Source organism: Diceros bicornis, chromosome 6, assembly GCF_020826845.1.
Source record: "Diceros bicornis minor isolate mBicDic1 chromosome 6, mDicBic1.mat.cur, whole genome shotgun sequence".
Classification (NCBI taxonomy): Eukaryota; Metazoa; Chordata; class Mammalia; order Perissodactyla; family Rhinocerotidae; genus Diceros; species Diceros bicornis.
In genome coordinates this window covers 33,428,741-33,453,038 of record NC_080745.1, presented here as the reverse complement: position 1 = coordinate 33,453,038, position 24,298 = coordinate 33,428,741, and the positions used below count along the sequence as shown (strand labels likewise).

Genomic DNA, 24,298 nt, shown 5'->3' with positions numbered 1-24,298 from the left:
AGAGCCCATAAATAAACCCTAACACATATGTCAAATGATTTTTGACAAGGCTGCCAAGACCATTCAATGGGAAAAGGACAGTCTTTTCAGCAAACGGTGCTGGGAAAACTGGATATCCATAAGCAAAAGAATGAAGTTTGATCTTTACCTAACACCACATGTAAAAATTAACTCAAAAAGAATCAAGGACCTAAATGTAAGACCTAAGACAATAAAACTCCTAGAAAAAAACACAGGACAAAAGCTTTACAACATTGGATTGGGCAATGACTTTTTGTATATGACCCTAAAGGCACAGGCAACAAAACAAAAGATAAACTAAGTGGACTTCATGAAAATTTTAAAATTTTGTGCATCAAAGACAATATCAACAGAGTAAAAAGGCACAGAAGGGGAGAAAATATTTGCAAATAATACGTCTCATAAGGGATTAACATCCAGAATATATAGAGAACTCCTAAAACTCCTAAAACAAACAAAAACAACCCAATTAAAAAATGGGCAAAGGACTTGAATAGACATTTCTCAAAAAAAGATATACAGATGGCTGCTTAGCATATGAAAACATGCTCAGCATTGATGATAATTAGGGAAATACAAAACCACAATGAGCTACCACCTCACATCCATTAGGATGGCTACTAACAAAAGAAGTGTTGGCAAGGTTGTGGAGAAACTGGAACCCTTGTACACTGTCGGTGGGAATGTAAAATGGTATACTTACCATGGAAAATAGTATTGGCAGTTCTTCAAAAAATCAAAAATAGGGGCTGGCCCGGTAGCGTAGCGGTTAAGTGCACACGCTCCGCTTCAGTGGCCCAGGGTTCACAGGTTCAGATCCCAGGCGTGCACCAACGCACCGCTTATCAAGCCATGCTGTGGCAGCATCTCATATAAAATGGAGGAAGATGGGCATGGATGTTAGCCCAGGGCCAATCTTCCTCAGCAAAAAGAGGAGGATTGGTATCTGATGTGAGCTCAGGGCTCATCTTCCTCACACACACACACAAAAAATTAAAAATAGAGTTACCAAATGATCCAGGAATTCCACTTCTGGGTATATACCCAAAGAATGGAAGGCAGGGTCTCGAAGAGATATTTGCACACCCTTGTTCACAGCAGCATTATTCACAATAGCTAAAATGTGGAAGCAACCCAAATGTCCATCAACAGATGAATGGATAAGCAAAATGTGGTATAAACATATGATGGGTTATTACTCAGCCTTAAAAACGGAGGAAATTCTGACATATGCTAGAATATGGATGACCCTTAGAATTATGCTAAGTGAAATAAACCAGTTACAAAAAGACACTGTATGATTCCACTTATATGATGTACTTGTTGTTAGCTAGTGTTGGCAAGTTGATTCTGTCTCCTAGTAACCCTGTGTACTGCAGAGCTGAACCTTGCCGAGCTTTTTTGCACCATCTTCTCATCTTCTTTCTATATCAGATAAGGCTCCGCTGCTATTCACAGGGTTTTCGTGGCCAATTTTTTCTGAGGTGGGTGGCCAGGTCTTTCTTCCTAGTCTATCTTAGTTGGGAAGCTCCCCTGAAACCTGTCCACCATGGGTGACCCTGCTGGTATTTGAAATACCAGTAGCATAGCTTTCAGCATCACAGCAACACACAGGTGCCATAGTACAACAACCAACAAACGGGTGGTGTGGTTCCCTGACCGGGAAATGAACCAGGCCCCGGTGGGGAGAGTGCTGAATCTTAATCACTAGACCACCGGGGCTGGCTATGAGGTACTTGGAGTAATCAAAATCATAGAGACAGAAAGCAGAATGATGGTTGCCAGGGGCTGGGGAAAGGGGGGAATAGGGAGTTATTGTTTAATGGGTATAGAGTTTTAATTTTATAAGATGAAAAGAGCTATGGAGATGGATGGTGGTGATAGTTGCACAACAATGTAAATGTATTTAATGCCACTAAACTGCACATTTAAAATTGGTTAAGATGGTAAATTTTGGGGCCGGCCCCGTGGCTTAGCGGTTAAGTGCGCGCACTCCACTACCGGCGGCCCGGGTGCGGATCCCGGGCGCGCACCGACGCACCGCTTCTCTGGCCATGCTGAGGCCTCATCCCACATACAGCAACTAGAAGGATGTGCAACTATGACATACAACTATCTACTGGGGCTTTGGGGGAAAAAAGGAGGAGGACCGGCAATAGATGTTAGCTCAGAGCCAGTCTTCCTCAGCAAAAAGAGGAGGATTAGCATGGATGTTAGCTCAGGGCTTATCTTCCTCACACACAAAAAAAAAGATGGTAAATTTTGTGATGTTTTTTGCACAATAAAAAAAATTTAAATTATGAAATCAGCTGTAACTTAAAAAAAAGGTTTTGCCAAAAATAAGTCAGAAAGCAGGATGTTCCACACTGCAGAACACTTTAAAAATCTGTGAATACCCAACATGTCTTGTTTTTTAAATTATTGAACACATAAACTTTTTGATTATCAATTCCCTTATAACTTGACACACAAACACTGGGTGTTCTAAAGAAAAACATCTGGAAAAATGATTATTTCTTTTTCTTACATGCTAAAATTGTGTACTTAAGTCTCTATAATTATAATCTTTCACAGTAACAAGGTAGAAGCATATCCACAACTTTTAAGGCCTAGCAAAAGGGAGGGTTGCTCTGTTCTCAAAGGCTGTCAAACCAACTAAAGTTAAAAATCTTAAAATACAAAAGTCTTTTTTAAATTAACATTGTCCTAATGGACTGACCAGAGAAACCAGGTGATAGGTGTTTTACAGACTAAAAGAATTTTTACCTGGAAGATTACCCTTTGAGATGGTATCTGTATCCAAATTGTAGGTGTCCTGGAGACGCAACAGAGCTTTGGCTGCCCCAACCTGATCTTCATCATTAGGGAAGTACTGTCTCTGAACGGTTAGGTTAGAGATAAAGCCTTGAAATAGGGGGGAAAAAAAAAAGACTCTAGAACCTCACAGACTTCCAGTTTCCAATATAGAGTATTTACAAGGATTTTTTGAAGTCTATTATAATTTCCCACCATACCATGAAAGTTTCACATGCTCAACAAGAAAAAATTAAATACACCGAATGAGATTTGACATAGCTCTAACTTGTTCAATCTTCCCAAACCCCTTCTAATGTTGCTTAAGTAATCTGAGGTCACTGCATAAATTATATCTGTATTGGTAGGTAAAGATCAACTAACATAATAAGTGAGTTTTTAATTCCACAATACTGCCTCCACTAAACTTGAAAAATGAACAAATTTATGGATTTGAAAATGACATTCATTGGCAACCAATTATACTTTCAGATAACAGATGGTAAGTAAAATGTATGCTCTTAAATAAAGTTCTGTATTTTTCTTCCATGTGCCACACATTATATAAATATGTAAATATATAAAGTTTGGTGGAATTTTTTGAGCAGAAAGAAGAGATATTAATTATATATTTAAGATCATCAGGTAAGCTAGTTTATTAAAATATATTTAGATCTGTTTGATTACTGAATATAGTGTTCAATCAAGATTTGCTCTATATAAAACTTAATTTTAATTTTAAAAGTTTCTACCTAAAATATAGCAAAAATCAAACTAACAAACTAATTACTGATAACTATAAAACCCCCAAGGAGAATGGATGCTAAATACTCCTTAAGGAAGCAAAACAACAAAAAGTGATTTAAAATTTTAATAATATACCCGTCATCATTTGCAAATAAATGTTAGATATGAGACTTCCCTCCCCTCTTATTTACTTATAATCAACTATGTATATTTTTATCAGCAAAAGGTCAGGCATTTTTATGTTGATGGAAATGTACAAATGAACAACTAGCTGGAAGAGGACTAAAGTTCATATCAGGCATATTTTTTAGTTTTAAGACCAACTCTCAGTCACAACATCCACATGGAATTTTACAAGCAAGTTTTACAAGTTTTATAGAAGACTGTAATGTTTTTTATGCCCCAAAACAAATCCAAGAAGCTGCTTAAATCCTCTCTAAGAAAAAGAGAAAAAATACATATATTATAGCATTATGGGATGACTATCACAGATTAAAACACCAAAGTCTCAAGGTTTACCTTGTAAAAGAACTTAGGTCATACAGGTCATTAACTGAGAATTAAAAATAAATAAATAAATGTGCATGTGTGTATATGTATGTATATACACACACATCACTTTAAAAATATTCTCATGTTGTTACATAGCCAAGTAAATAATCACGGGTATTTCTCGCTCATCATGAAGAAGTACTCACAAGTGCCTGCTTTAATTTATCTTTTCAAGGTTTCCTGTCCTATGCATAACAGTTTACTTTACTGCTCACAAACACTTGTAAGCACCCATGGAGTATTTCATCTACATAGCTAGCTTAGTTCTCTCCTTCTCTTGCTTTTTTTTTTTTTTTTCTTTTTTTGCCACTTTCAGTTATTCAGCAAATATTTGAGCCTCTACTGCATACTAAGCATAATTCCTTTACTTCCTTAAACTCTAGATTTAGTTTTCTGTGTCTGCTACTAAAACATCTAAAACACCCCAATACTCCAACTACCATTTTATTGTTTCAATTAGAAAGACATTCATTATTACCATTTGGAGCCTCAGTTTTTAAATTTATTATCTACATTAAGCAAAACATCCTAAGCTTCAACATACAGTGTAGAACACAGCTAACACTTTTCCCTACAGTACCACTCCCAATACCTTAAAAATTGATTAGAAAATAAAGATTTACCCATAAATTTTTAAAATCTGAAGTAATCCTAAAATGAAAATGATTACTCTCAGAAATGAAGCTATATGCCAAATAACTGAACCCCTTTCTCGAATTTCAAAGCAAAAAGCACCAGTGTTAGTCACCAATAGCAGAAATTACTTTTTTTTTTTACAATACAGTTTTATTTTTATTTGTTTCCAGTTTTTATTCATCTTTTTATATCAAGGAATTCAGGATCTAGACTAAATTAACTTTAGTCAAACCAAACACATCCCCCTTCAGTTACAACACTGAACACTTGATGTTCTAGGAACTGAATTTATCACTACTTTTGGCATTTCCACAGGAAGGAGCAATATTGCCTTATTTTATTTTTTTATTTTGGCTCATCTGACTTACCATCTGACATATCCTTAAGGACCAGATTCTCCAACTCACTCCACTCAGTGTTCAGACGTTTCACTAACTTGAATGCATTTACAGGGTGCCCAACAAATCCTTCTGGATCTTTTGTTGCTGTGCTGGTTAGCCGATCTAACTTCTCTGCCCATCTATACATGTAAGATATATAAATAGAGTATACATACACTTAACATGGAAAAAACACAATTTAGTGAAGCACTCACAAAAAAAGACTTGATTAGAGGTTTCTGAGTTAAAACTATATCTAAAAATTCTTTTTAAAGTAAAATTATAAAAGTTTTTAAAAAAGCAAGATCCTCTTATAGATAAAATTTAGCTTGGCAGAATCAAAATATAACTATAAGACTTTTTGTTTTAGTTTTGTTTTTCGAAATGGTTACAGTAAATGGAACCTATCTTACTAAAAATTGTGACTGGATCTCTCTAGTAAGAGTCTAAAAATTCATTTCCCCCAGGTCCGTAAGGCCAAACAATTGATTATTATAAAGTACAAATTAGCCCAATCCAAATTCAGTTACATGTTCATTTAAATCAAACTTACAGCAAAATTTTACATTCAGTACCCAGAAACTAGATTTTAAACCAAAAAAACCTGAATACTTAACTACTCATTAAACAAAAGATAGGAATTCTCAGGTCAGGTTAATCACAAACCTGAATTAATTAAAAATAAATTAGCATTTGAGGAAAAACTATATCAGTTAAATAATACTAACCATACTTATCACTGTAATCTCTAGGATGGAACCATAGGAGTGAAAGATAAACAGAATTGAAAAATTGCTCCAGAAGGAGGTTAGAGGAGGATATAAGATATTAGCAACCATTTTCAAAAATTGTCAGTCAACAACCCATACCATTTATATTCTTATCTCAATTCATGTTCATCCATGTGAACTCTTGGCCCAGGACTCTTGTTTTCTGTGCTCCTATTTTAACCATTTCAGCTGGCTTTTTAAGACTGACAGATAGCTTTCACTTCCCCTCAAAGAATGTTTCAGCTCTAGAAAGAAAACATCCAGGTGGGGTCAGAGGCATAAGTCAAACACTTTGCTTACTTTTTTATTTGTTCTAATTTGTCCTCTTCTGCCTTAATATAGTCTTTCAGGGAAGTCACCAGATCTTTCTCAGTATAGATCAAATCAGTCATCTGACCTAGAAAGGAAAAGAAGAGAAGGTTATCAAATACCCATATTTGTCCACACAAGTATTTTAGAATAATTTAAGAATGATCAAGAATGCTTCATTCTATGACAGGATTTAACTGGCATGAACCAGTTTTGTTGACAAGAGCATCTTTTTTTTTTTTTTTTTTACCAGATAAATAAAAATAAAGCCCAAAACTAGTCTAATCGTGTTCCAATTCTAATTTTTCAAGCTACTTAATTTTGCAAGCTTGGACCGTATTGGCAAATTGTCTTTACATCTAAAAATTTATTTTTAAATTACAAAACACTACTACTTTCCAAGGATCAATGTTTCTTCTTCCCCTGCTTCCCCCTCACCTTTTTCTGTTTTTGAGACTAACTAGAATTAAATTTTTATTCAATACAAAAAGTATACTTCACAACCGAAATTCGAATAATCCACACTTAGTTATTTATAATGGAATGAGAGGACTCATCATTTTACAGCCCGAAACCAGGTGTCATAAATACAATATTTGTGTTTTAGTTAGCTCTACAACCACACGGGGTAAAACTGGTCAATAGGATGAAGAAAAACATCTCATCTTAGACAGATGAAGCATGCATATAGAAAAATATAAAAGATACAAATCAAACCATGAGGAATATTTCTGGGGGAAAGAGGACATGCAGATGTTCTATGTACTTCTGTTTTTTTCCCCTTTAACCAACATGCTGTTTTTGTGATACTTTTAAAGATTTTTTAAAAATTATGATGTAGGGGGGTCGGCCCCGTGGCTTAGCAGTTAAGTGCGTGTGCTCCACTGCTGGCGGCCCGGGTTCGGATCCCGGGCGCGCACCGACGCACCGTTGTCCGGCCATGCTCAGGCCGCGTCCCACGTACAGCAACTAGAAGGATGTGCAGCTGTGACATACAACTATCTACTGGGGCTTTAGGGGAAAAATAAATAAATAAAATTAAAAAAAAAAATTATGATGTAGGGAAAAATAACTTGTGTTCACAGTAGATTCTTAAACGGAAAAAGCAGGTTATGAAATAATGTGCAGTATATTATTTGTGTATCTGTGCATTAAAAAAGACTAACTATATGCATTAAATTATTTGCTGGTGGGACCCATTAACAGAGAATTTTCTTTGGTACGCTTTCTAAATTTTCATAAGTTTCTAACCTGAAAATGTATTGCTTTTGTAATCAAAAAAAATTAATTTAAAGAAAAACAAAATTGAATTTTAAAAAGAGACTTTTAGAGGGGCAGGGACTAAAGCAATGCTTCAGTCTCTGGGAATATACTGTATTTGTTTCTATTGTTTAAAAACACTAAAAAATGGAAAATTTTAAATGCAAAAACAATACAAACCAAAAAATTGTTAAGACTTACCAATTGATGTAAAAAAGCCTGGATGGGCCAAAGACTGGGGAAGTAGAATCGCTACAATTAAAATACACCAGATCATGATGGAAGACTTAATTTTACAGGTTCACACACCTACAAGAGAAATGTGGCCATTACCAAAAACAGAAAAAAAAAAAAAGAAAGGGTAGGAAAGTTCCTAATCTATTTTTCTTATGACCAAAATCTAAGTCAGACCCCAAGGTGGCTCATGGAACTGTTAATTCTTGTAAACTGATTTAATAATTTAATAAGAGCTACTCTCTTATTTTTCATATAATTAGAGTACTAATAATATTTCATGTTAAAGAAAAATATACACGTTTGTTATCACCTGATAATTTATTGCTTAAAAGTTCAACCTGAGTTTTTCTCCTTAGTTACTACTATAATTAGAGTAACTGGATGGTAGTACCTCTTTCAGATATCCTGAAAAATAAATTTTCTGTGATCTAGATCTAAACAATGAATTTCCCATAAAAATATACCACTTTATTAAACTGACAATTTAAATATTATCAAAATATATTCTAAAATGTTAGAATACGTGTAAAAGGGAAAAAAAGGTTTCAAAGTTTTCTGATTAATCTTTTAAATTCCTAACTTGTTCCATCTTTTCTCTACATGGCTTTAAATTTTAAAATAAGTTCAATTAAAAGTTGTAGATTTGGGGGTGATGAAAATGTTCTAAAATTGACTGTGGTGACTGATGGTTCAAGAACTCTAGGAAGGTACTATAAACCACTGAATCATGAACATTAAATGGGTGAATTGTATGCCATATGAATTATATCTCAATAAAGCTGTTATTTTTAAAAAGTTGTACGGAGTCCAAAAAGAATAAACAATCCAGTCGATTTAAGCTAGTAATTTCTCTCAAAAGACGCAGTGTTGCGTTTTTCCTCTTATCTACTGTGTTCTATGTAAAAAATCCTTAGCTTAGTACATAGCTGTGGCATTTTTCTTAAAACCTGGCAGCAAAGCCCTTCTCTGTCTTTTTTCTTTGTCTCCCGTAGCGTTGTCTTTTTCAGAATGGATTCTTCATAGCGGTTGTAGATATCAACAAGCAGAAAGATTTTACGCTGCTTCCCCATATGCCCTGGAGCACTCTTCTCTTCTTCCTTCTCCACCACATACATGGACTTTAAGTCTTTCTTACCACCTTACAGGAGAATAAGTTACCACTACAGTACTATTTGCCCCAGTAACACGCTCCCATTGGTTACTCTGATTTTCACCCTATTCATTCCTCTTTGTGCAGACACCTCTGACTCTTCCCAAGTGACTTCACCTAATCAAGAGGTTCAAGTCCACATTGGAAAGCTCCCCATTCTGCAGAAAAATAACCCCACTTTCCCCTAACTTGAATCTCGATAAAAATAGATCATCACAGAAACTGACATCCTGGAAGTACTCCTAAGTCTCCTCCCTCAAGTTTGCCGCAAACTTCCAGATACTTCCAGAACCACACAGCAGTGAAATACACTGCTCTCTTGGCTGCTTTACAGTAACTCTTTGGGAAGGCTTCTAGAATGTAGCAGATGCAGACACTTCCTCTCCTGGGCTCCTGCCAAAGCACAAGGCTTTTTTAAAATCCTGGGCTGTCCGAATAGTCTAGAATCTTCTCACTGTTTAAGCAGATTTCTGCCATAATTTTCTTCATGAATAAATGTTATTTCCAGAAAATAAAAATGCTTTTGCTGTACTAACAGAAGGCTAATCAGAAATGTTGTCTAAATGTTTAACTCTGATAGAAAGTTTAGATTTGTCAGATAAGAGGTTATTATCATTTTTTCATTGCTAAAACATATTGTCACTAAAGTTTCTTTGTCATCTTTCATTGTCCTTAAACCTCACAATGAATCAAGAACCATTAGCATACAGAAATTACTAAAAGGAAGCTTGAAGATTGCATTTTAAGAATGATAGAGCTTATATGAAAATTCAAAGCATTAATCACATGAAGAACAAATATACATTTACCTTATATCATGCTGCAAAATAAATTCTAGATGGATTAAAGAGATACAATCAACAACAAAAATAACAGAAAAGTTATTGAATCTCTGAAAGGAGAAAAGAATTTCTGAACTTAAAAATGATAAAACAGGGGCCAGCCTGGAGACGTAGTGGTTAAGTTCCCATGCTCCGCTTTGGCAGCCCAGGGTTCGCAGGTTTGAATCCCAGCGCGTACAGACGTACCACTCATCAAGCCATGCTGCAGTGGCATCCCACATAAAAACAGAGGAAGATGGGCACAGATGTTAGCTCAGAGCCAGTCTTCCTCAGCAAATAGAGGAAGACTGGCAACAGATGTTAGCTCAGGGCTAATCTTCCTCACCAAAACAATAAATAAATAAAAAATAAAACAAATAACCTATCAAAAGTCAGAAGAATTTAAATACACAAAATAATTTAGGTTTATATATGCTAAAAAAAAGTTATAAACTACAAACTAGGAAACTAAAGAAAATAGAGCTCATTTAAGGAACTCATACAAATCAATTTAAAAAACCACTAAGATGTTAATAGATAAGTAGATTAAGAGTGCAGAAAGCCACAAAAGAGAAACTATAAATAGTTAACTAAAAAAAAAGCTCATTTATTAGTAATCAAGGACACAAAAAATTGAAATAAGATAGCCATTTTTTGGCCCATCAAATGAACAATTAAACAAATTAACAATTAAAAATATCTAATGATGGTGCTATATATCAAGAAACTTAAAATGAACATATCCTTTAAGTTGTGAATTTAAATGAAAAACAAGATTTAAAAATTAACATCGACTCTCATTCATTGCTGGGGGAATGCAAAATGGTACAGCCACTTTGGAAGACAGTTTGGCAGTTTTTAAAAAAATTAAACATACTCTTACCATAAGATCCAGCAATCGTGCTCCTTGGCATTTACCCAAAGGAGCTGAAAACTTATGTCCACACAAGAACCTGCGCATGAATATTTATAGCAGCTTTATGCATAACTGCCAAAACTTCAAAGCAACCAAAATGTCCTTCAGTAGGTGAATGGATAAATAAACTATGGTACATCCAGACAATAGAATATTATTCAATGCTAAAAACAAATGAGCTATCAAGCCATGAAAAGACATGAAGGAACGTTAAATGCCTATTACTAAGTGAAAGAAGCCAATCTGAAAAAGCTAGCTATATACTGTATGATTCCAACTATATGACATTCTGGAAAAGGCAAAACTATAAAGACAGTAAAAAGATCAGTGGTTGGTTGGGGGGGGGTGAATAGGTGAAGCACAGAGGAATTTTAGGGCAGTGAAAATACTGTGTATGATATCATAATGATGAATACGTCATTATACATTTGTCCAAACACACAGAATATACAACACTGAGAGTAGAATATACAACACCAAGAGTGAACGAGTAACATAAGCTATGGACTTGACGATGTGTCAATGCAGATTCATCAGCTCTAACAAATGTACCACTCTGGTGGGGATGTTGAGGCTATGCATGTGTGTGGAGCAGGGACTATATGGGAAATCTCTGTACTGTGTGAACCTAAAACTGCTCTAAAAACATAAAGTCTTAAAAAAAATACATTAACATCATACAACACTGATGGAATCTGTATTGGATGAGATTAAGTTTCCACTACTTTGACAGAAAGTTATAAATAAATATGGATCATAACAAAGAAAAAATTAACATCATAATATGATCATAGCTATGCAAGAAAATACACAGAGGATATTCACCAAAATGTAGTTGTCTCTGGACAGTAGAACATCAGGTGATTTTTTTCTATTTCTCTATATTTTCCAGATGTCCTAGTGTAAATATAATTTTATAGTGACAAAAAATTAACTCTATACAAAATAATAAACCTAAAACATCAACTTCCATATTATGGCGCCCCAAGCCTTTAATGAAGTGGTTAACTACTCTCTAACACAAAAAAGTAGCTAACAACTATACACATTTGAGCATGTTCCATTTTCTAACTCTATAAGCCTCCAGATTTCTCCCTCTGCTTCAAAGATAGTTTTAAGCTTATTTGAAAACAACCCAGATATCCAGTCGTGAACTACATTGTCAGAGTAGCACACTTTTCTATTCTCCTTCCTCCCAGAGATATACATATGACGCAGGCTAAGCCCTCATTCCCATGAACACAACGGTTAAGTGGTGGGCTTGTGAAATGGTAAAAAGCAGCTCTTTCTGAAATTGCTCAGTTCAGAGGATGTGAATTTGGAGCTGCCTATGACCATCTTTCTCACTCGTTAAGGATACAGAGGAACCCAATCTATAAAGAGGAAAAAGTCATATAAGATAAGCAGTTCCAAGCTCCATGGCCCTGATTCTTCCAAATTTTTTTTAATCTATTCATTCATTCATTTATTTGAATCTGTGAGCTACCTCAATAATCTTACAACCCAGCTAAGGGAGGCCATAAATTCCGTTTTTCTTAAGCTAGTTCAAGTTGGACTTCTGTCACTTGCAAAAGGAAGTTCAGATCCATACAGCATTACCCCAAACTACCATGCTAACCTAAGCTAGCTAATAAAAATGAAGATAGCCCTGTACAGTAGTGGTTCTCAAAGTTTATCTATATGAGAATCACCTAAAAGTCTGAGGTACCTAGGTAATTTAAGCAAGTTCTCAGATGATGCTGATGCTGCTGGTCTGGGGATCAGACTTTGAGAACCACTGGATATAAACATCGTTTGAAATCACACAAAAGGTGCTCTCTGCCTTTAAAATAGATTTTACTTCAACTTATTCTTTGAAAAATATCATTGAACTTCTAATTACTCTAGGGAATGGTTCCTCTAAATCTGCTTTAATACTATGTTTCATCCACATTCTTTCAGAAACCTTAAGTAACATGTTAACAGGCAAGCCTATCTTTACCCATCACAGGTTTTAAAAACATAATGGTTTCCCTATGATGTCTCACTTCCATTTATTTGCACCTTCATTCAGTTAGCAGCTTACAAAGCAAATCATTATAAGCATCTAAGAGTCAAGCATCCCAAAAGACATTAGAGTTTTATCAAAAATAGTAAGACATAAATGTCTCCTGTTCTAAATTCTCCAACAAGCTTGAAACAGAATTTAAATGGGTTAAAGTGGATGCAATCTCCTTTAAAAGAAAGGTAAATCTCAGCTCCCTGAGAAGACTTGACTCAAAAGAAAGAGAAGGGAGGAAGGAGGAAAGAGAAGAAAGCCAAATAAGAGTCAAAGATACAAAGAAATTTATACTGGAATAAAATGTAGTGCTAGAACAGTAATTTTACTGATAATATTTTGGTTCTTGGTTGGATGGCAGGTTCATGAGTGTTTATTATCTAATTTTTATAATATACATGTATATTACATATAATGTTTGATATGCATATTATATTTTTAAAACTAAGGAAAAAGCAGTATGGAAGAAATCTTCCTGGGAAACATATTCTCAGGTAGGCCTGGATAAAAATAAATTGCAAAGTGTACTATTTATCCAAAACTTTCCTACAGTCCTTTTTCCAGGAAAGTCCAGTCCCACACACTCACAGGTCAATCAAACCTGGGAACAGATTTTAAAACAGTTCTACTACATTGTAAATATTTAAACCTTTGAGTTACAATTCATTGAATTGTATGTATGTTATTCAATGAATTACTAGAACAGGGCATCTAGCAAATAATTCTGTTAGCCTTTTGGTCTAACATTTTTCTTCCAAGAAAAAAATTGAGACATTTAAAAAAGTTTGTCTTTCCCAGACAAATAATTCAAAAATTAATAAGGCAGACTAAAGAATGCTTGATATTCTAAACTTTCTCTGACATCAAAAATTTTCCACAGGCCTCCTCCTAACAGTCTCTCCACACCTTCCACAACTGTTCAAAACCTTCTTTTAGAGGTCTCCAGCTTTAAGTTTATTTTTCCTCATACAAATCCCATATTCAACTGTTGGTCTTCCTGACATCTGTGTTACACTTTAGTCTTTTTGACAGTTTTTATGGTCAATGCAAAAGACCAAGACAAATTCAGGCTTCTAATTCAGGCCATTACAATGTAGTATAATCAAGACTTGGCATGTCTCTTCCATATAAGCAGGATGGATTTTCCAAGACAACTAAATGTGATTACTAATAGAACTAGTTATATTTCTGTTCTTCCCTATATTCCCTCTGCAAATTGCCATTTGTTTTAACTTAACTCCATGAATTCCAGTCATACTTCTGCTCCCCAAGAGAGTGAGCTACATCTCTAACACTTGCAATCTGATGGACAATTGCTTTAATGGTATGACAAACTTTTCTATCAAAAACTCAGAAATCATGCTAGCCTCTTTTCCATAGCTTTCTGTACCTGAGCAGCGAACCCCCTGTCATTGGTATAATTCCAACTGAACAGCATTTCAAGATTCGGTTGGAAAGAAGCTCTAAATCAAGATATTGCCCTTAACTCAAAGCGCTACACAGGCTATCTTTTGGCGGTTCTTCCAAAGTTCAAAGTCTTCGCTGTCAGAAAGAACCTGAAGATAAGATCACTTCAAAAACATACACCTCTTGTTTACGGCTATTTGGCACCTCTACCACCCCTACTCTCTGTCTTCTGGAAAGTGCCCCCCTCTACCTTTAATTCATCCCCATACTTTCAGCAGTCATGTTATATAGCATGATACTTCTCCATAATCAAGTGGCTATTCAAAGTTCTTTCCCGGAAATTTCAAAAATGAAACCGAGAAAGAAATGGTAGGCACTCTTTGAATGCCCGAACTATAGAAACAAAACTCAGGAGAACCAAGTTTTGACATACAGGTCAAAAAGCAAATGAAGCTTATCTAGAAGATTAAAAAATGAAGCAGATATGCAGAGAAGGTGACATACAAGAGAGAGAAGAAAACATTCTGATGTTCCAGTTATTCGTCAAGTCTAATCATACTCCTGAACTCAGTTGTTAAGACAACTCCCTGTCCCCACAATACTTAAATAAATTCTACTATGCGCTAGTATGAGTTGAGTTTCTGTTTAACCCAGAGTCCTAATTAATATAGTTTCTCTCATCAATCCTCTAGTTAATATGTTTATAGGCAAAATAAGTTAAATAATTCTCATGTATTTATCCCTCTCTATTCCCTACCACCAAAAAGCAATATTTTTCAATGATATTTTAAATTTTTTTGCTCAATTGTTACAGATCCAATAAGTGCTACTTCTATATCAGAGATACAGAGTTTAAGAATAAATGTGATTTTAATCCACTTTTAAAAAGAATTAAATTGGAATTTGGATTCATAACTGAAGTTAAACTCAATGTTTCAAGTTCCTGCTTCAACTAGTAAAGCCAAGTTCCCCTAAACCGGAAACATTTTACAAAAAAATGTAAGCTGATGAAGGTTTGAGAAAGAATCTTATTATTGTTAAAATGGTGCCATTCATCACTGACTTTTAAACTGTATATTTTAAACTATAATATACCTCTCAAGTATTTCAAACACTTTAGTTAGAAATGCATATATTTCCCAATGAAGGAAAAAAGGTCAAGATTCTTGTTCCCAAGATAGAGAATATAAAAAATTTACTGTAAGTGATATTTAGAGCCCCCAAATTAGTTAGATTCATCAATAATGTCCACCTTTATTTGGTGGTCCCTTTAACAGGAAGCAGAATAAGCAAAAAGGTAAAGTATCAAAATATGAGACCAAATTTGACTGCCAAGAGTAATAAAAAAAACAGCAGTAATTTAGATGAAAGTGCCTAGGATGATACCTAGCACATCACATAGAAGACACCTAAGAAATGTTACTTTTAGATGTGGGGCAAGAATTCAAGAATAGCTGGATTTGTTGACAAGGGTGCCCCAAGGGACATGGAAAAAGAAAAGACTTGGAGAATGGTGGGAAACCCAGCCAACCTCAACCCTGAGCTAAGACAGTGAGAAGGAGAAAGTAACCCAATCTACTAGCAGAGGAATTGGAGTGGGAGACGAGAATGGACAGAGGCAATGGCAGGGAAGAAGGAAAAGAAGTAAAAATTAAATTATACATGCTTTCTTTGTTGCTCACAAATGCAAGTATTTCCAAATATTAACGTAGTATATATATTTCCCATTTTAAGAAAGAATTTGCAGTATCTTCTCTTGGTTGTATAAACTGGTTATATTAATGAAACTGTATATTTCAAAGAACGAATATCAATAAATATTGGTTAGAGTATTTAAAAAAACAGCAATAATATAAAAAACAGCAATCCTTTAGAGATTTCAACTCTTAAAACTAGGTTTGTTTTCTAATTTAGAGAGTGCTAAATATATATGTGAGGAGGTTTTAAAGCCTAATTTCTAAGTTTAAAGAATACATTTGGATATATACATAAAAACTTTAAAACTTTATACAGTAATTTAAAAAACTCTAAAAAATGTTTATTGTCTGAGAGGTGGGATCACAGTCAGCTTTCTTCACTCAACTTCTGCGTTTTCTTTAATATATTTTTAATACATATTTTTACGTATTCTAAAGTATTTTTAATAGAAAATTTCTATTTTTATGAATAAACAAATAAGTGAGCTAAAAAACAAAGTCAAAGTAGCACTAAAGTGAACAGAGAAATTCAAACCATGGACCGAGTTAGCAAAATCCAAATGATCAACTCCACAGCTTTACTAGCTGGCATAATAATACCAACAATCCCTTTTGCTCCAAAACAAATTTCATCTATTTTTGATTAACATGAGAAGTCCTGATAAGACAACTGTAGCATCTTCACCACCCAAAGGATACAAATGAAAAGTAAAATTTTGTACAATATACATTTTAGATTTTTTAAACTTAAATAAGGACTATTAGGTGAAAGGCAAACTATTCCAAAAGCAGAATTTTCAGTGAAACTTCACTAAAGACTGATTTTTTTTTTTTTTGGTGAGGAAGATTGGCTCTGAACTAACATCTCTTGTCAATCTTCCTCAGCAAAAAGAGGAACACCGGTGCCCATCTTCCTTCATTTTTCATGTGGGACACCGCCACAGCATGGTTTGATGAGTGATGCATAGGTCCAGGCCAAGGATCCAAACCTTCGAACCCCGGCCGCCAAAGTGGAGCGCTTAACCACTACACCACCAGGCCGACCCCTAAAGACTGAATTTTTTTTTTAAATTTTATTTATTTATTTATTTTTCCCCCAAAGCCCCAGTAAATAGTTGTATGTCATAGCTGCATGTCCTTCTAGTTGCTGTATGTGGGACGTGGCCTCGGCATGGCCGGAGAAGCGGTGCGTCAGTGCGCACCGGCGGTTCCAAACCCTGGTCGCCAGCAGCAGAGTGCGCGCACTTAACTGCTAAGCCATGGGGCCAGCCCCTAAAGACTGAATTTTTAAAGCAACTTATCCTACTTGAAAAACAAACATTTGGAAAAAATGGCATTCCCTTTAAAAAAGGATCTTTTTATACAAACAATAACCAATCACAGGAAGCAATAAAAAATGATCTCCTTTGCAATAGCAACAAATACGTTAATTACCTGGGAATAAACTTAAGAAAACTTTAAATTGACCCTAAAATTAACTTAAAATGGGTCAAAGACTATTTTGAAGTTTAAAACTATAATTCTCTTAGGAAAAAAATAGGTGTAAATCTTCATAACCTTGATTAGGCAATTAGACATAACACCTAGGCAACAGTTTCTCAGATATAACACTTAAAGCACAAGAAGCCAAAGAAAAAATTAGATAAATTGGATTTCCTCAAAATTTTAAAGTTTTGTTCTTTAAGAAAGTGAAAAGACAACCCACAGAATGGGGGAAAAAATTACAGATCATCTCTCTAATAAAGGTTTAGGACCTAGAAGATATACAGAACTCTTAGAACTTAACAATAAAATAATACATATAATCCATTATTTAAATGGGAAAAGGATTTGAAGAGACATTTCTCCAAAGAAGATACACAAATGGCAAAGAAGTATATGAAAAAACACTCAACATCATTAGTTATTATGGAAGTACAAATCAATACCACAATGAGATACCACTTCACAGCCTCTAGGATAACTATAGTGAAAAAGACAGAAAATAAGAAATTGTTGACAAAAGATGTGGAGAAATTGGAACACTCATACATTGCTGATGGGAATGTAAAATGGTTTGCAAAACATTATGTAACAAAATGTAAACTGTTTGCAAAACAGTTTTTCAGTTCCAAAAAAAAGTTAAACATAGAGTTACCATATGACCCAACAATTCCATTCCTGGGTCTATACCCAAAAGAAATGAAAACACATGTCCACACAAATATTTGCACATGAATGTTCTTAGCAGCATTATTCATAATAGCTAAAAGGGTGGAAACAACCCATATGTCCATCAGTTGATGAATGGATAGACAAAATAATGGTACATCCATACAATGGAATGCTATTTGGCCATAAAAAGAAATGAAGTATTGATACATGCCACAACGCAAATGAACCTTGAAAACATTATGCTACCTGAAAAAAAAAATCTACAGAGATAAAAAGTAGCTTAGTGGTTGCCTAGGGCTGGGGGAGTGGGAGGAGGACAGGAGTGACTGCTAACGGATCTAGGGGTTCTTTTTGGAATAATAAAAATTTCCTAAAATTGATTGTTATGACAGTTGCATAACTCTGCATATATTAAAAACCATTGAATTGTACACTTTAAAAGGTAAATTGTATGGTATGTGAATTACATCTCAACAAAGCTGTTTTAAAAAAATAGAAATCATAGCAACAACTAAACACATACACACCTAACTAGGCAACGCAAGTATTGTCAACTGTTTTGTTTCTGTTTTCTCTTTTTTGTGTGTGTGTGAGATCAGCCCTGTGCTAACATCCGCCAATCCTCTTCTTCTTCTTCTTTTTTTTTTTTTTTTTTTTGCTGAGGAAGACTGGCCCCGGGCCAACATCCACGCCCATCCTTCTCCACCTTACATGGGATGCCGCCACAGCACGGCCTGCCAAGCAGTGCGTTGGTGCGCACCTGGGATCTGAACCGGCGAACCCCGGGCCACTGCAGCGGAGCACGTGCACTTAACCGCTTGCACCACCAGGCTGGCCCCGTTTTCTTTTTTAACAAACATTTTACTTTAGAATACGTTTGTATTTACAAAACATTGTGAAGCTGTGACGTACAGAAAGTTCCCATAGCCCCCATACTCAGTTTCCGTATTATTAATATCTTACATTAGTATGTCACATTTGTCACAGTTCATGAATTTATACTGATAAATTATTAACTAAAATACATAGTTTAGAATAATGTCCTTTTTCTATTCTAGTATCCTATCTAGGATACCATATTACATTTAGTCCTTATGTCTACTACCATGATAATTTTGACTCCTCCTCCAGCACATTAACTGTAAATTTCTCTTCACAATCAGATACAGAACCACTATACATATCCCAGTACATTATTTATTTGCCGAAACAATTGCATCAATCTAGCAAGGTGATTCCCTGAATTATTTTAGTAGCTATATACTTTCATCTTAGCTCTGTTTAGTTTTCATCTCTTGCTGCTATAATATTTATAAATGACGGGCCAGCCCTGTGGCTTAGCGGTTAAGTGCGCACGCTCCGCTGCTGGCGCCCCGGGGTTCGGATCCCGGGCGCGCACCGACGCACCGCTTCTCCGGCCATGCTGGGGCCGCGTCCCACATGCAGCGGCTGGAAGGATGTGCAGCTGTGACATGCAACTATCTACTGGGGCTTTGGGGGGGAAAATAAATAAATAAAATCTTAAAAAAAAAAAAACATTTTTATAAATGAATAATGTCTAGCACTATCATAACATACTTGCATTATCTTTACTAGAAGGTAAAACATTATACAAATGAACAAGTGTGTCTTGGGTGTTGGCATGAGGTAAAAATCATAAGTGAAAAAATCTTTATTATTATATGTCTAAATCAGTAGATTGTTTTAGAAACTACAACATGTTTTATAAGAGAAGTTTCTGGAAAATAAGATTTGTTGATTAAAATTAAGGATTAAAATTTCAATTAGCTAGATTACTTTTGAGGAATTCTTCAGATTATTTGGTCCAAGTGATTGTCCTGCCTCCAATAATTAAGACTTTTTTTTTTTTTTTTTTTGAGGAAGATCAGCCCTGAGCTAACATCCATGCTAATCCTCCTCTTTTTGTTGAGGAAGACCGGCTCTGAGCTAACATCCACTGGCAATCCTCCTCCTTTTTTTTCTCCAAAGCCCCAGCAGATAGTTGTACGTCATAGTTGCACATCCTTCTAGTTGCTGTATGTGGGACGCGGCCTCACCATGGCCAGAGAAGCAGTGCATCGGTGCGCGCCCGGGATCCGAACCCGGGCCGCCAGTAGCGGAGCGAGCACACTTAACCACTAAGCCACGGGGCCAGCCCCAAGACTTTTTTTAATACAGCATTTTGCTTTTGTCAGGGACCAATCTCTCTTACTGAAAAAATTCAAGATAGCCCACTTTCTCTCAAATAATTCTATTATTTGTGTCTTAACTTGTCATCTTGGATTATTTATAATTGTTTTGTTCATGTGAATCGCAATGACTCTAATCAATGTGTAACATGTCATACCTAACTTGAGTGAACATCATCAGATTAGCAGTACATAATGTTGTTTGACAAACGTCATATTGTTCTGCTCTAAAATTCTGATGTATTGACTCAGCATATTTTAATAAAATTGAAGTGAAAAACAAACAAAAAAAAGAAATCAACATAAATTCTTATTTCACTAAGCAAATACCTGGAAGTAGGAATGCTGGGTTGTATGGTAAGCGTGTCTTTACCTTTATGAAGAAATGCCAACGTTTTTCTAAAGTCACTATACATTTACATTACCATCAGCAGTGGATAAAGGCTCCAATTGCTCCATATTCTCATCAGCATTTGGTATTGTCATTTTTCTTTTTTTCCTCCATGTCTCTTAATTTCTTAATTTTCTCACTAGGTGTATAGTGGTATCTCATTGTGGTTTTAATTTGCAAAGTCATAATTACTAATGATGTTTAATACCTTTTGGTGTGTTTATCTGCTGTCCATATATCTTCTTTGGTAAAGTTTCTACTTAAATCTTTTGCCAAATTTTAAATTAGGCTTTTGTTTACTTATTATCGAATTTTGTGAGTTCTTTATATATCCTGGATACAAGCCCTTTGTCGGATATGTGATAGGAGAATATTTACTCCCTGTGTGTGGCTTGTCTTTTCATTCTCATAACACTATGTTTCAAACAGCAGAAGTGCTTAATTTTGATGAAGTCAAATTTATCAATTTATTTATGGATCATGCTTTTGGTGTCACATCTAAGAAATCTCTGCCTGACCCAAGGTCAAAAAGATTTTGTTTTATATTTTCTTCAAGACATTTTATAGCTTTAGGTTTTATCTCCAGGTCTATGAACCATTTTGAACTAGTTTTTACATAGAATGTATTTTTTGCATTGAGGCTGTAATAAAGAAAAAGATTCTATTTTGATGTTTGTGTGCTAACTGCTTTGAAGCCCTACTTCCCTTCTCCTTTTGCCCCACATCTGGGTAAGTCAGTAAGAAAGCTAAGCCGTTCCCTCCCTTGGCATTGGTGAGAAATTAAAACCACGTAAATCCCACACATGGGAACTATCATACAGGTCCCTCCTTCTAGCCACAATAAAAAGTAAAATCAAGCACCCTGCTTCACTCTTGCTTCATTCTAAACCTAAGCCCTTGTCCTTGAGGAATCCTTTTTCAGTTTACTGTGTGAGTAAACTTCATTTCGTATTTCATATCTATTGATGCCTCTGTGTCATTCATCCCAACATTTATATAAATTCCTGGGCAGGGGGGTGCACAATGTCTAATGGGGGATAGTAAGTGCCAAATAAAACAGAGATTTTTTTTTTTTTTGGATATGAATATCCAACTATTCCAGACTATCCTTTCTCTACTGAATTGCCTTTATACCTTTGTCAAAAACTAATTGACCATTTTTGTGTGTCTGGATTCTCTCCTTTGTTCCACTGATCTATACGCCTATCTTTTCTCCAATACCACACTGTCTTGAGTATTGCAGCGATATGGTATTGAAATCAGGTAGTGTGAGTTTTCCAACTTTCTTCTACTTTTCAAAATTGTTTTACCTTTTCTAGTTCCTTTGTCTTTCCATATCAATTTAGAATCAGTTGTCAGTTTCTATAAGAAATCCTGCTGGACTTGGACTGGAAATGCACTGAATCTATAGATCAGTTTAGGAAGAATGGTTATCTTAACAATATTGAGTCTTCCAATCCATGAATATGGTATATCTCTCCATTTATTTAGGCCTTCTTTGGTTTCTTTCATCATTGTTTTGTAATTTTCAGTATACAAATCTTGCACATATTTTGTAAAGTTAATACTTAAGTATTTCATTGGTTTTGGTGCTATTGAGATGGTACTTTTATTAAATTTTTTTTTTAAACAAAGCTATATTTTTCTTTTTTTTTTTATAATTTTATTTTTTTTCCCCCCAAAGCCCCAGTAGATAGTTGTATGTCATAGCTGCACATCCTTCTAGTTGCTGTATGTGGGACGCAGCCTCAGCATGGCCAGAGAAGCGGTGCGTCGGTGCACGCCTGGGATCCGAACCCGGGCCACCAGCAGCGGAGCGCGCACACTTAACTGCTAAGCCACGGGGCCGGCCCGAGATGGTATTTTTAAATTATAATTTCTAATTGTTCATTGCTAGTATATAGAAATACGATTGTTGTAATATTGACCTCCTGTCCTTCAACCTTGCTGAATTCACTTATTAGATCAAGAGCTTTTTTGAACAATCTTTCACATTTTCTACACAGACACACCATCCGTGAATAGAGACAGATCCTGCTCTTTGAAACACATTGTTAAAAGAATGAAGACAAGCCACAGACTGGGAAAAAATATTTCCCTATCACACATGATGTAGCTATTCTACTCCTATATATTTACACAAGAGAAAAGAAAGTGTATATCCCTCCAAAGACTGTACAGGAATGTTCATAGCAGCTTTATTTATAACAGTTAAAAGCTGGAAACAGGGGCCAGCCGGTGGCACAAGCAGTTAAGTGCGCACGCTCCACTGCGGCGTGCCGGGGTTCACCAGTTCGGATCCCGGGCGCGCACCGACGCACTGCTTGGCAAGCCATGCTGTGGTGGTGTCCCATATAAAGTAGAGGAAGATGGGCATGGATGTTAGCCCAGGGCCAGTCTTCCTCAGCAAAAAAAGAGGAGGACTGGCATTGGATGTTAGCTCAGGGCTGGTCTTCCTCACACACACACACACACACACACACAAAGCTGGAAACAACTCAAATGTCCATCAACTGATAAACGGACCAAAAAAAAAATTGTGGTATAGCCATACAATGTAATACTACCCGGCATTAAAAAGGAATGAACACTTAACAACATGCATGAATTTCAAAATAATCATGCTGAGTGTAAGAAGCCAGACTAAAAAGAGTACATTCTATATGACTCCATTTATAGAAAACTCTAGAAAATACAAACTAATCTTAAGTATAAGAAAAAGATCCACAGTTTCCTGGGGATGAGGATAGGGCACAAAGCAGAGGAGGGAGGGATTACTAAGAGTCACAAGAAAACTCTTGAAGGTGATGGATATGTTCCTTATCTTGATTGCCTTGACAATTTCATGAGTATATACTTTTGTCAACTGTATCCTGTAAATATGTGCAGTTTATGATATACTATACCTCAATAAAGTTGTTAAAATATATCAATTACTTTAACTTATTAGTAATCACCCTTATTATGCCATGCATCGGTGTTTTATTTACTTATAAAACTCTAACACTTGGTAGCTATGATCACTGTTCACTGTTTTCAAAAAACATCATTATTTAAGATTTTTAAAATTCAAACATGGTAAATTGAGATCTAGTCTCAAAATATCTTTGAGGTTAAAAGATTGGTAAATTTGAGACCATGTAAATTTGAGAATGTCTTCATGCAACTTTTGAATATGAATAAAATCTTGCCTGGATTAAAAAAAAAAAAAGAGGGGAGGTTGCTGGAAAAAGGGGGTAAGAACAAAGGCCATACATACACAGCAAGTAATGCTTTGAGGTCCTAAATTCAACAACTAGGTTTTAGAAACACTAAAATAAACACTTGTTGATCATTTTTTGAAGGAATTAAATACGCAAATTTAGTATAAGATTAAAGTGTAAAAGAAGTCTTGAGTCTACTTAAAACCAGTTAAATCAATATTTACTACTCTCAAATAAAATAAACATGTAAATTTATGTAACTGTCCTCCATTCTGTATGTTATTTCAAACAAGAAGTTATCACGACTCTTCCAGCACAGTGTTCAGTACATAATAACAGATGATTGATAAATACTTAATGATCACAATATAGAATCAAGGAGACTACACAGAAATTGAAATATAATGATGTATACCTGAAACTTACATAATGTTATAAACCACTGTTACCTCAATTAAAAAAAAAAAGAATCAAGGAGAACACTTTAATTTCTCTAAAACTAAACACTAGTCCAGACTTTGTATATAAATTTCCCTTCTTAACCAAAATTCTTTAAAAATTTCAGAAAACAATTCATGGTTGAAAAGCTTGAGAAACGATTAGGGCAATAGAGCTAGGTACTGAGGC

The 24,298-nt window shown here is 35.2% G+C and overlaps 1 protein-coding gene across 3 annotated transcripts in view; it reads right to left on the bottom strand.

The window, feature by feature from the left end:
- Positions 1-24,298, bottom strand: part of P4HA1 (prolyl 4-hydroxylase subunit alpha 1) — an 88,426-nt gene that overhangs the window by 59,127 nt on the left and 5,001 nt on the right. For 2 of the 3 annotated variants that reach the window (XM_058543214.1, XM_058543213.1), the window contains exons 2-5: positions 7,670-7,777; positions 6,200-6,296; positions 5,118-5,269; positions 2,788-2,925 (exon numbers count right to left, since the gene is read on the bottom strand). In XM_058543214.1, coding sequence (XP_058399197.1) covers positions 2,788-2,925; positions 5,118-5,269; positions 6,200-6,296; positions 7,670-7,745 — 463 coding nt within the window. In that variant the 5' untranslated portion in view covers positions 7,746-7,777. The remainder of the gene's footprint in view (positions 1-2,787; positions 2,926-5,117; positions 5,270-6,199; positions 6,297-7,669; positions 7,778-24,298) is intronic. The other variant, XM_058543215.1, reaches the window with a different exon arrangement.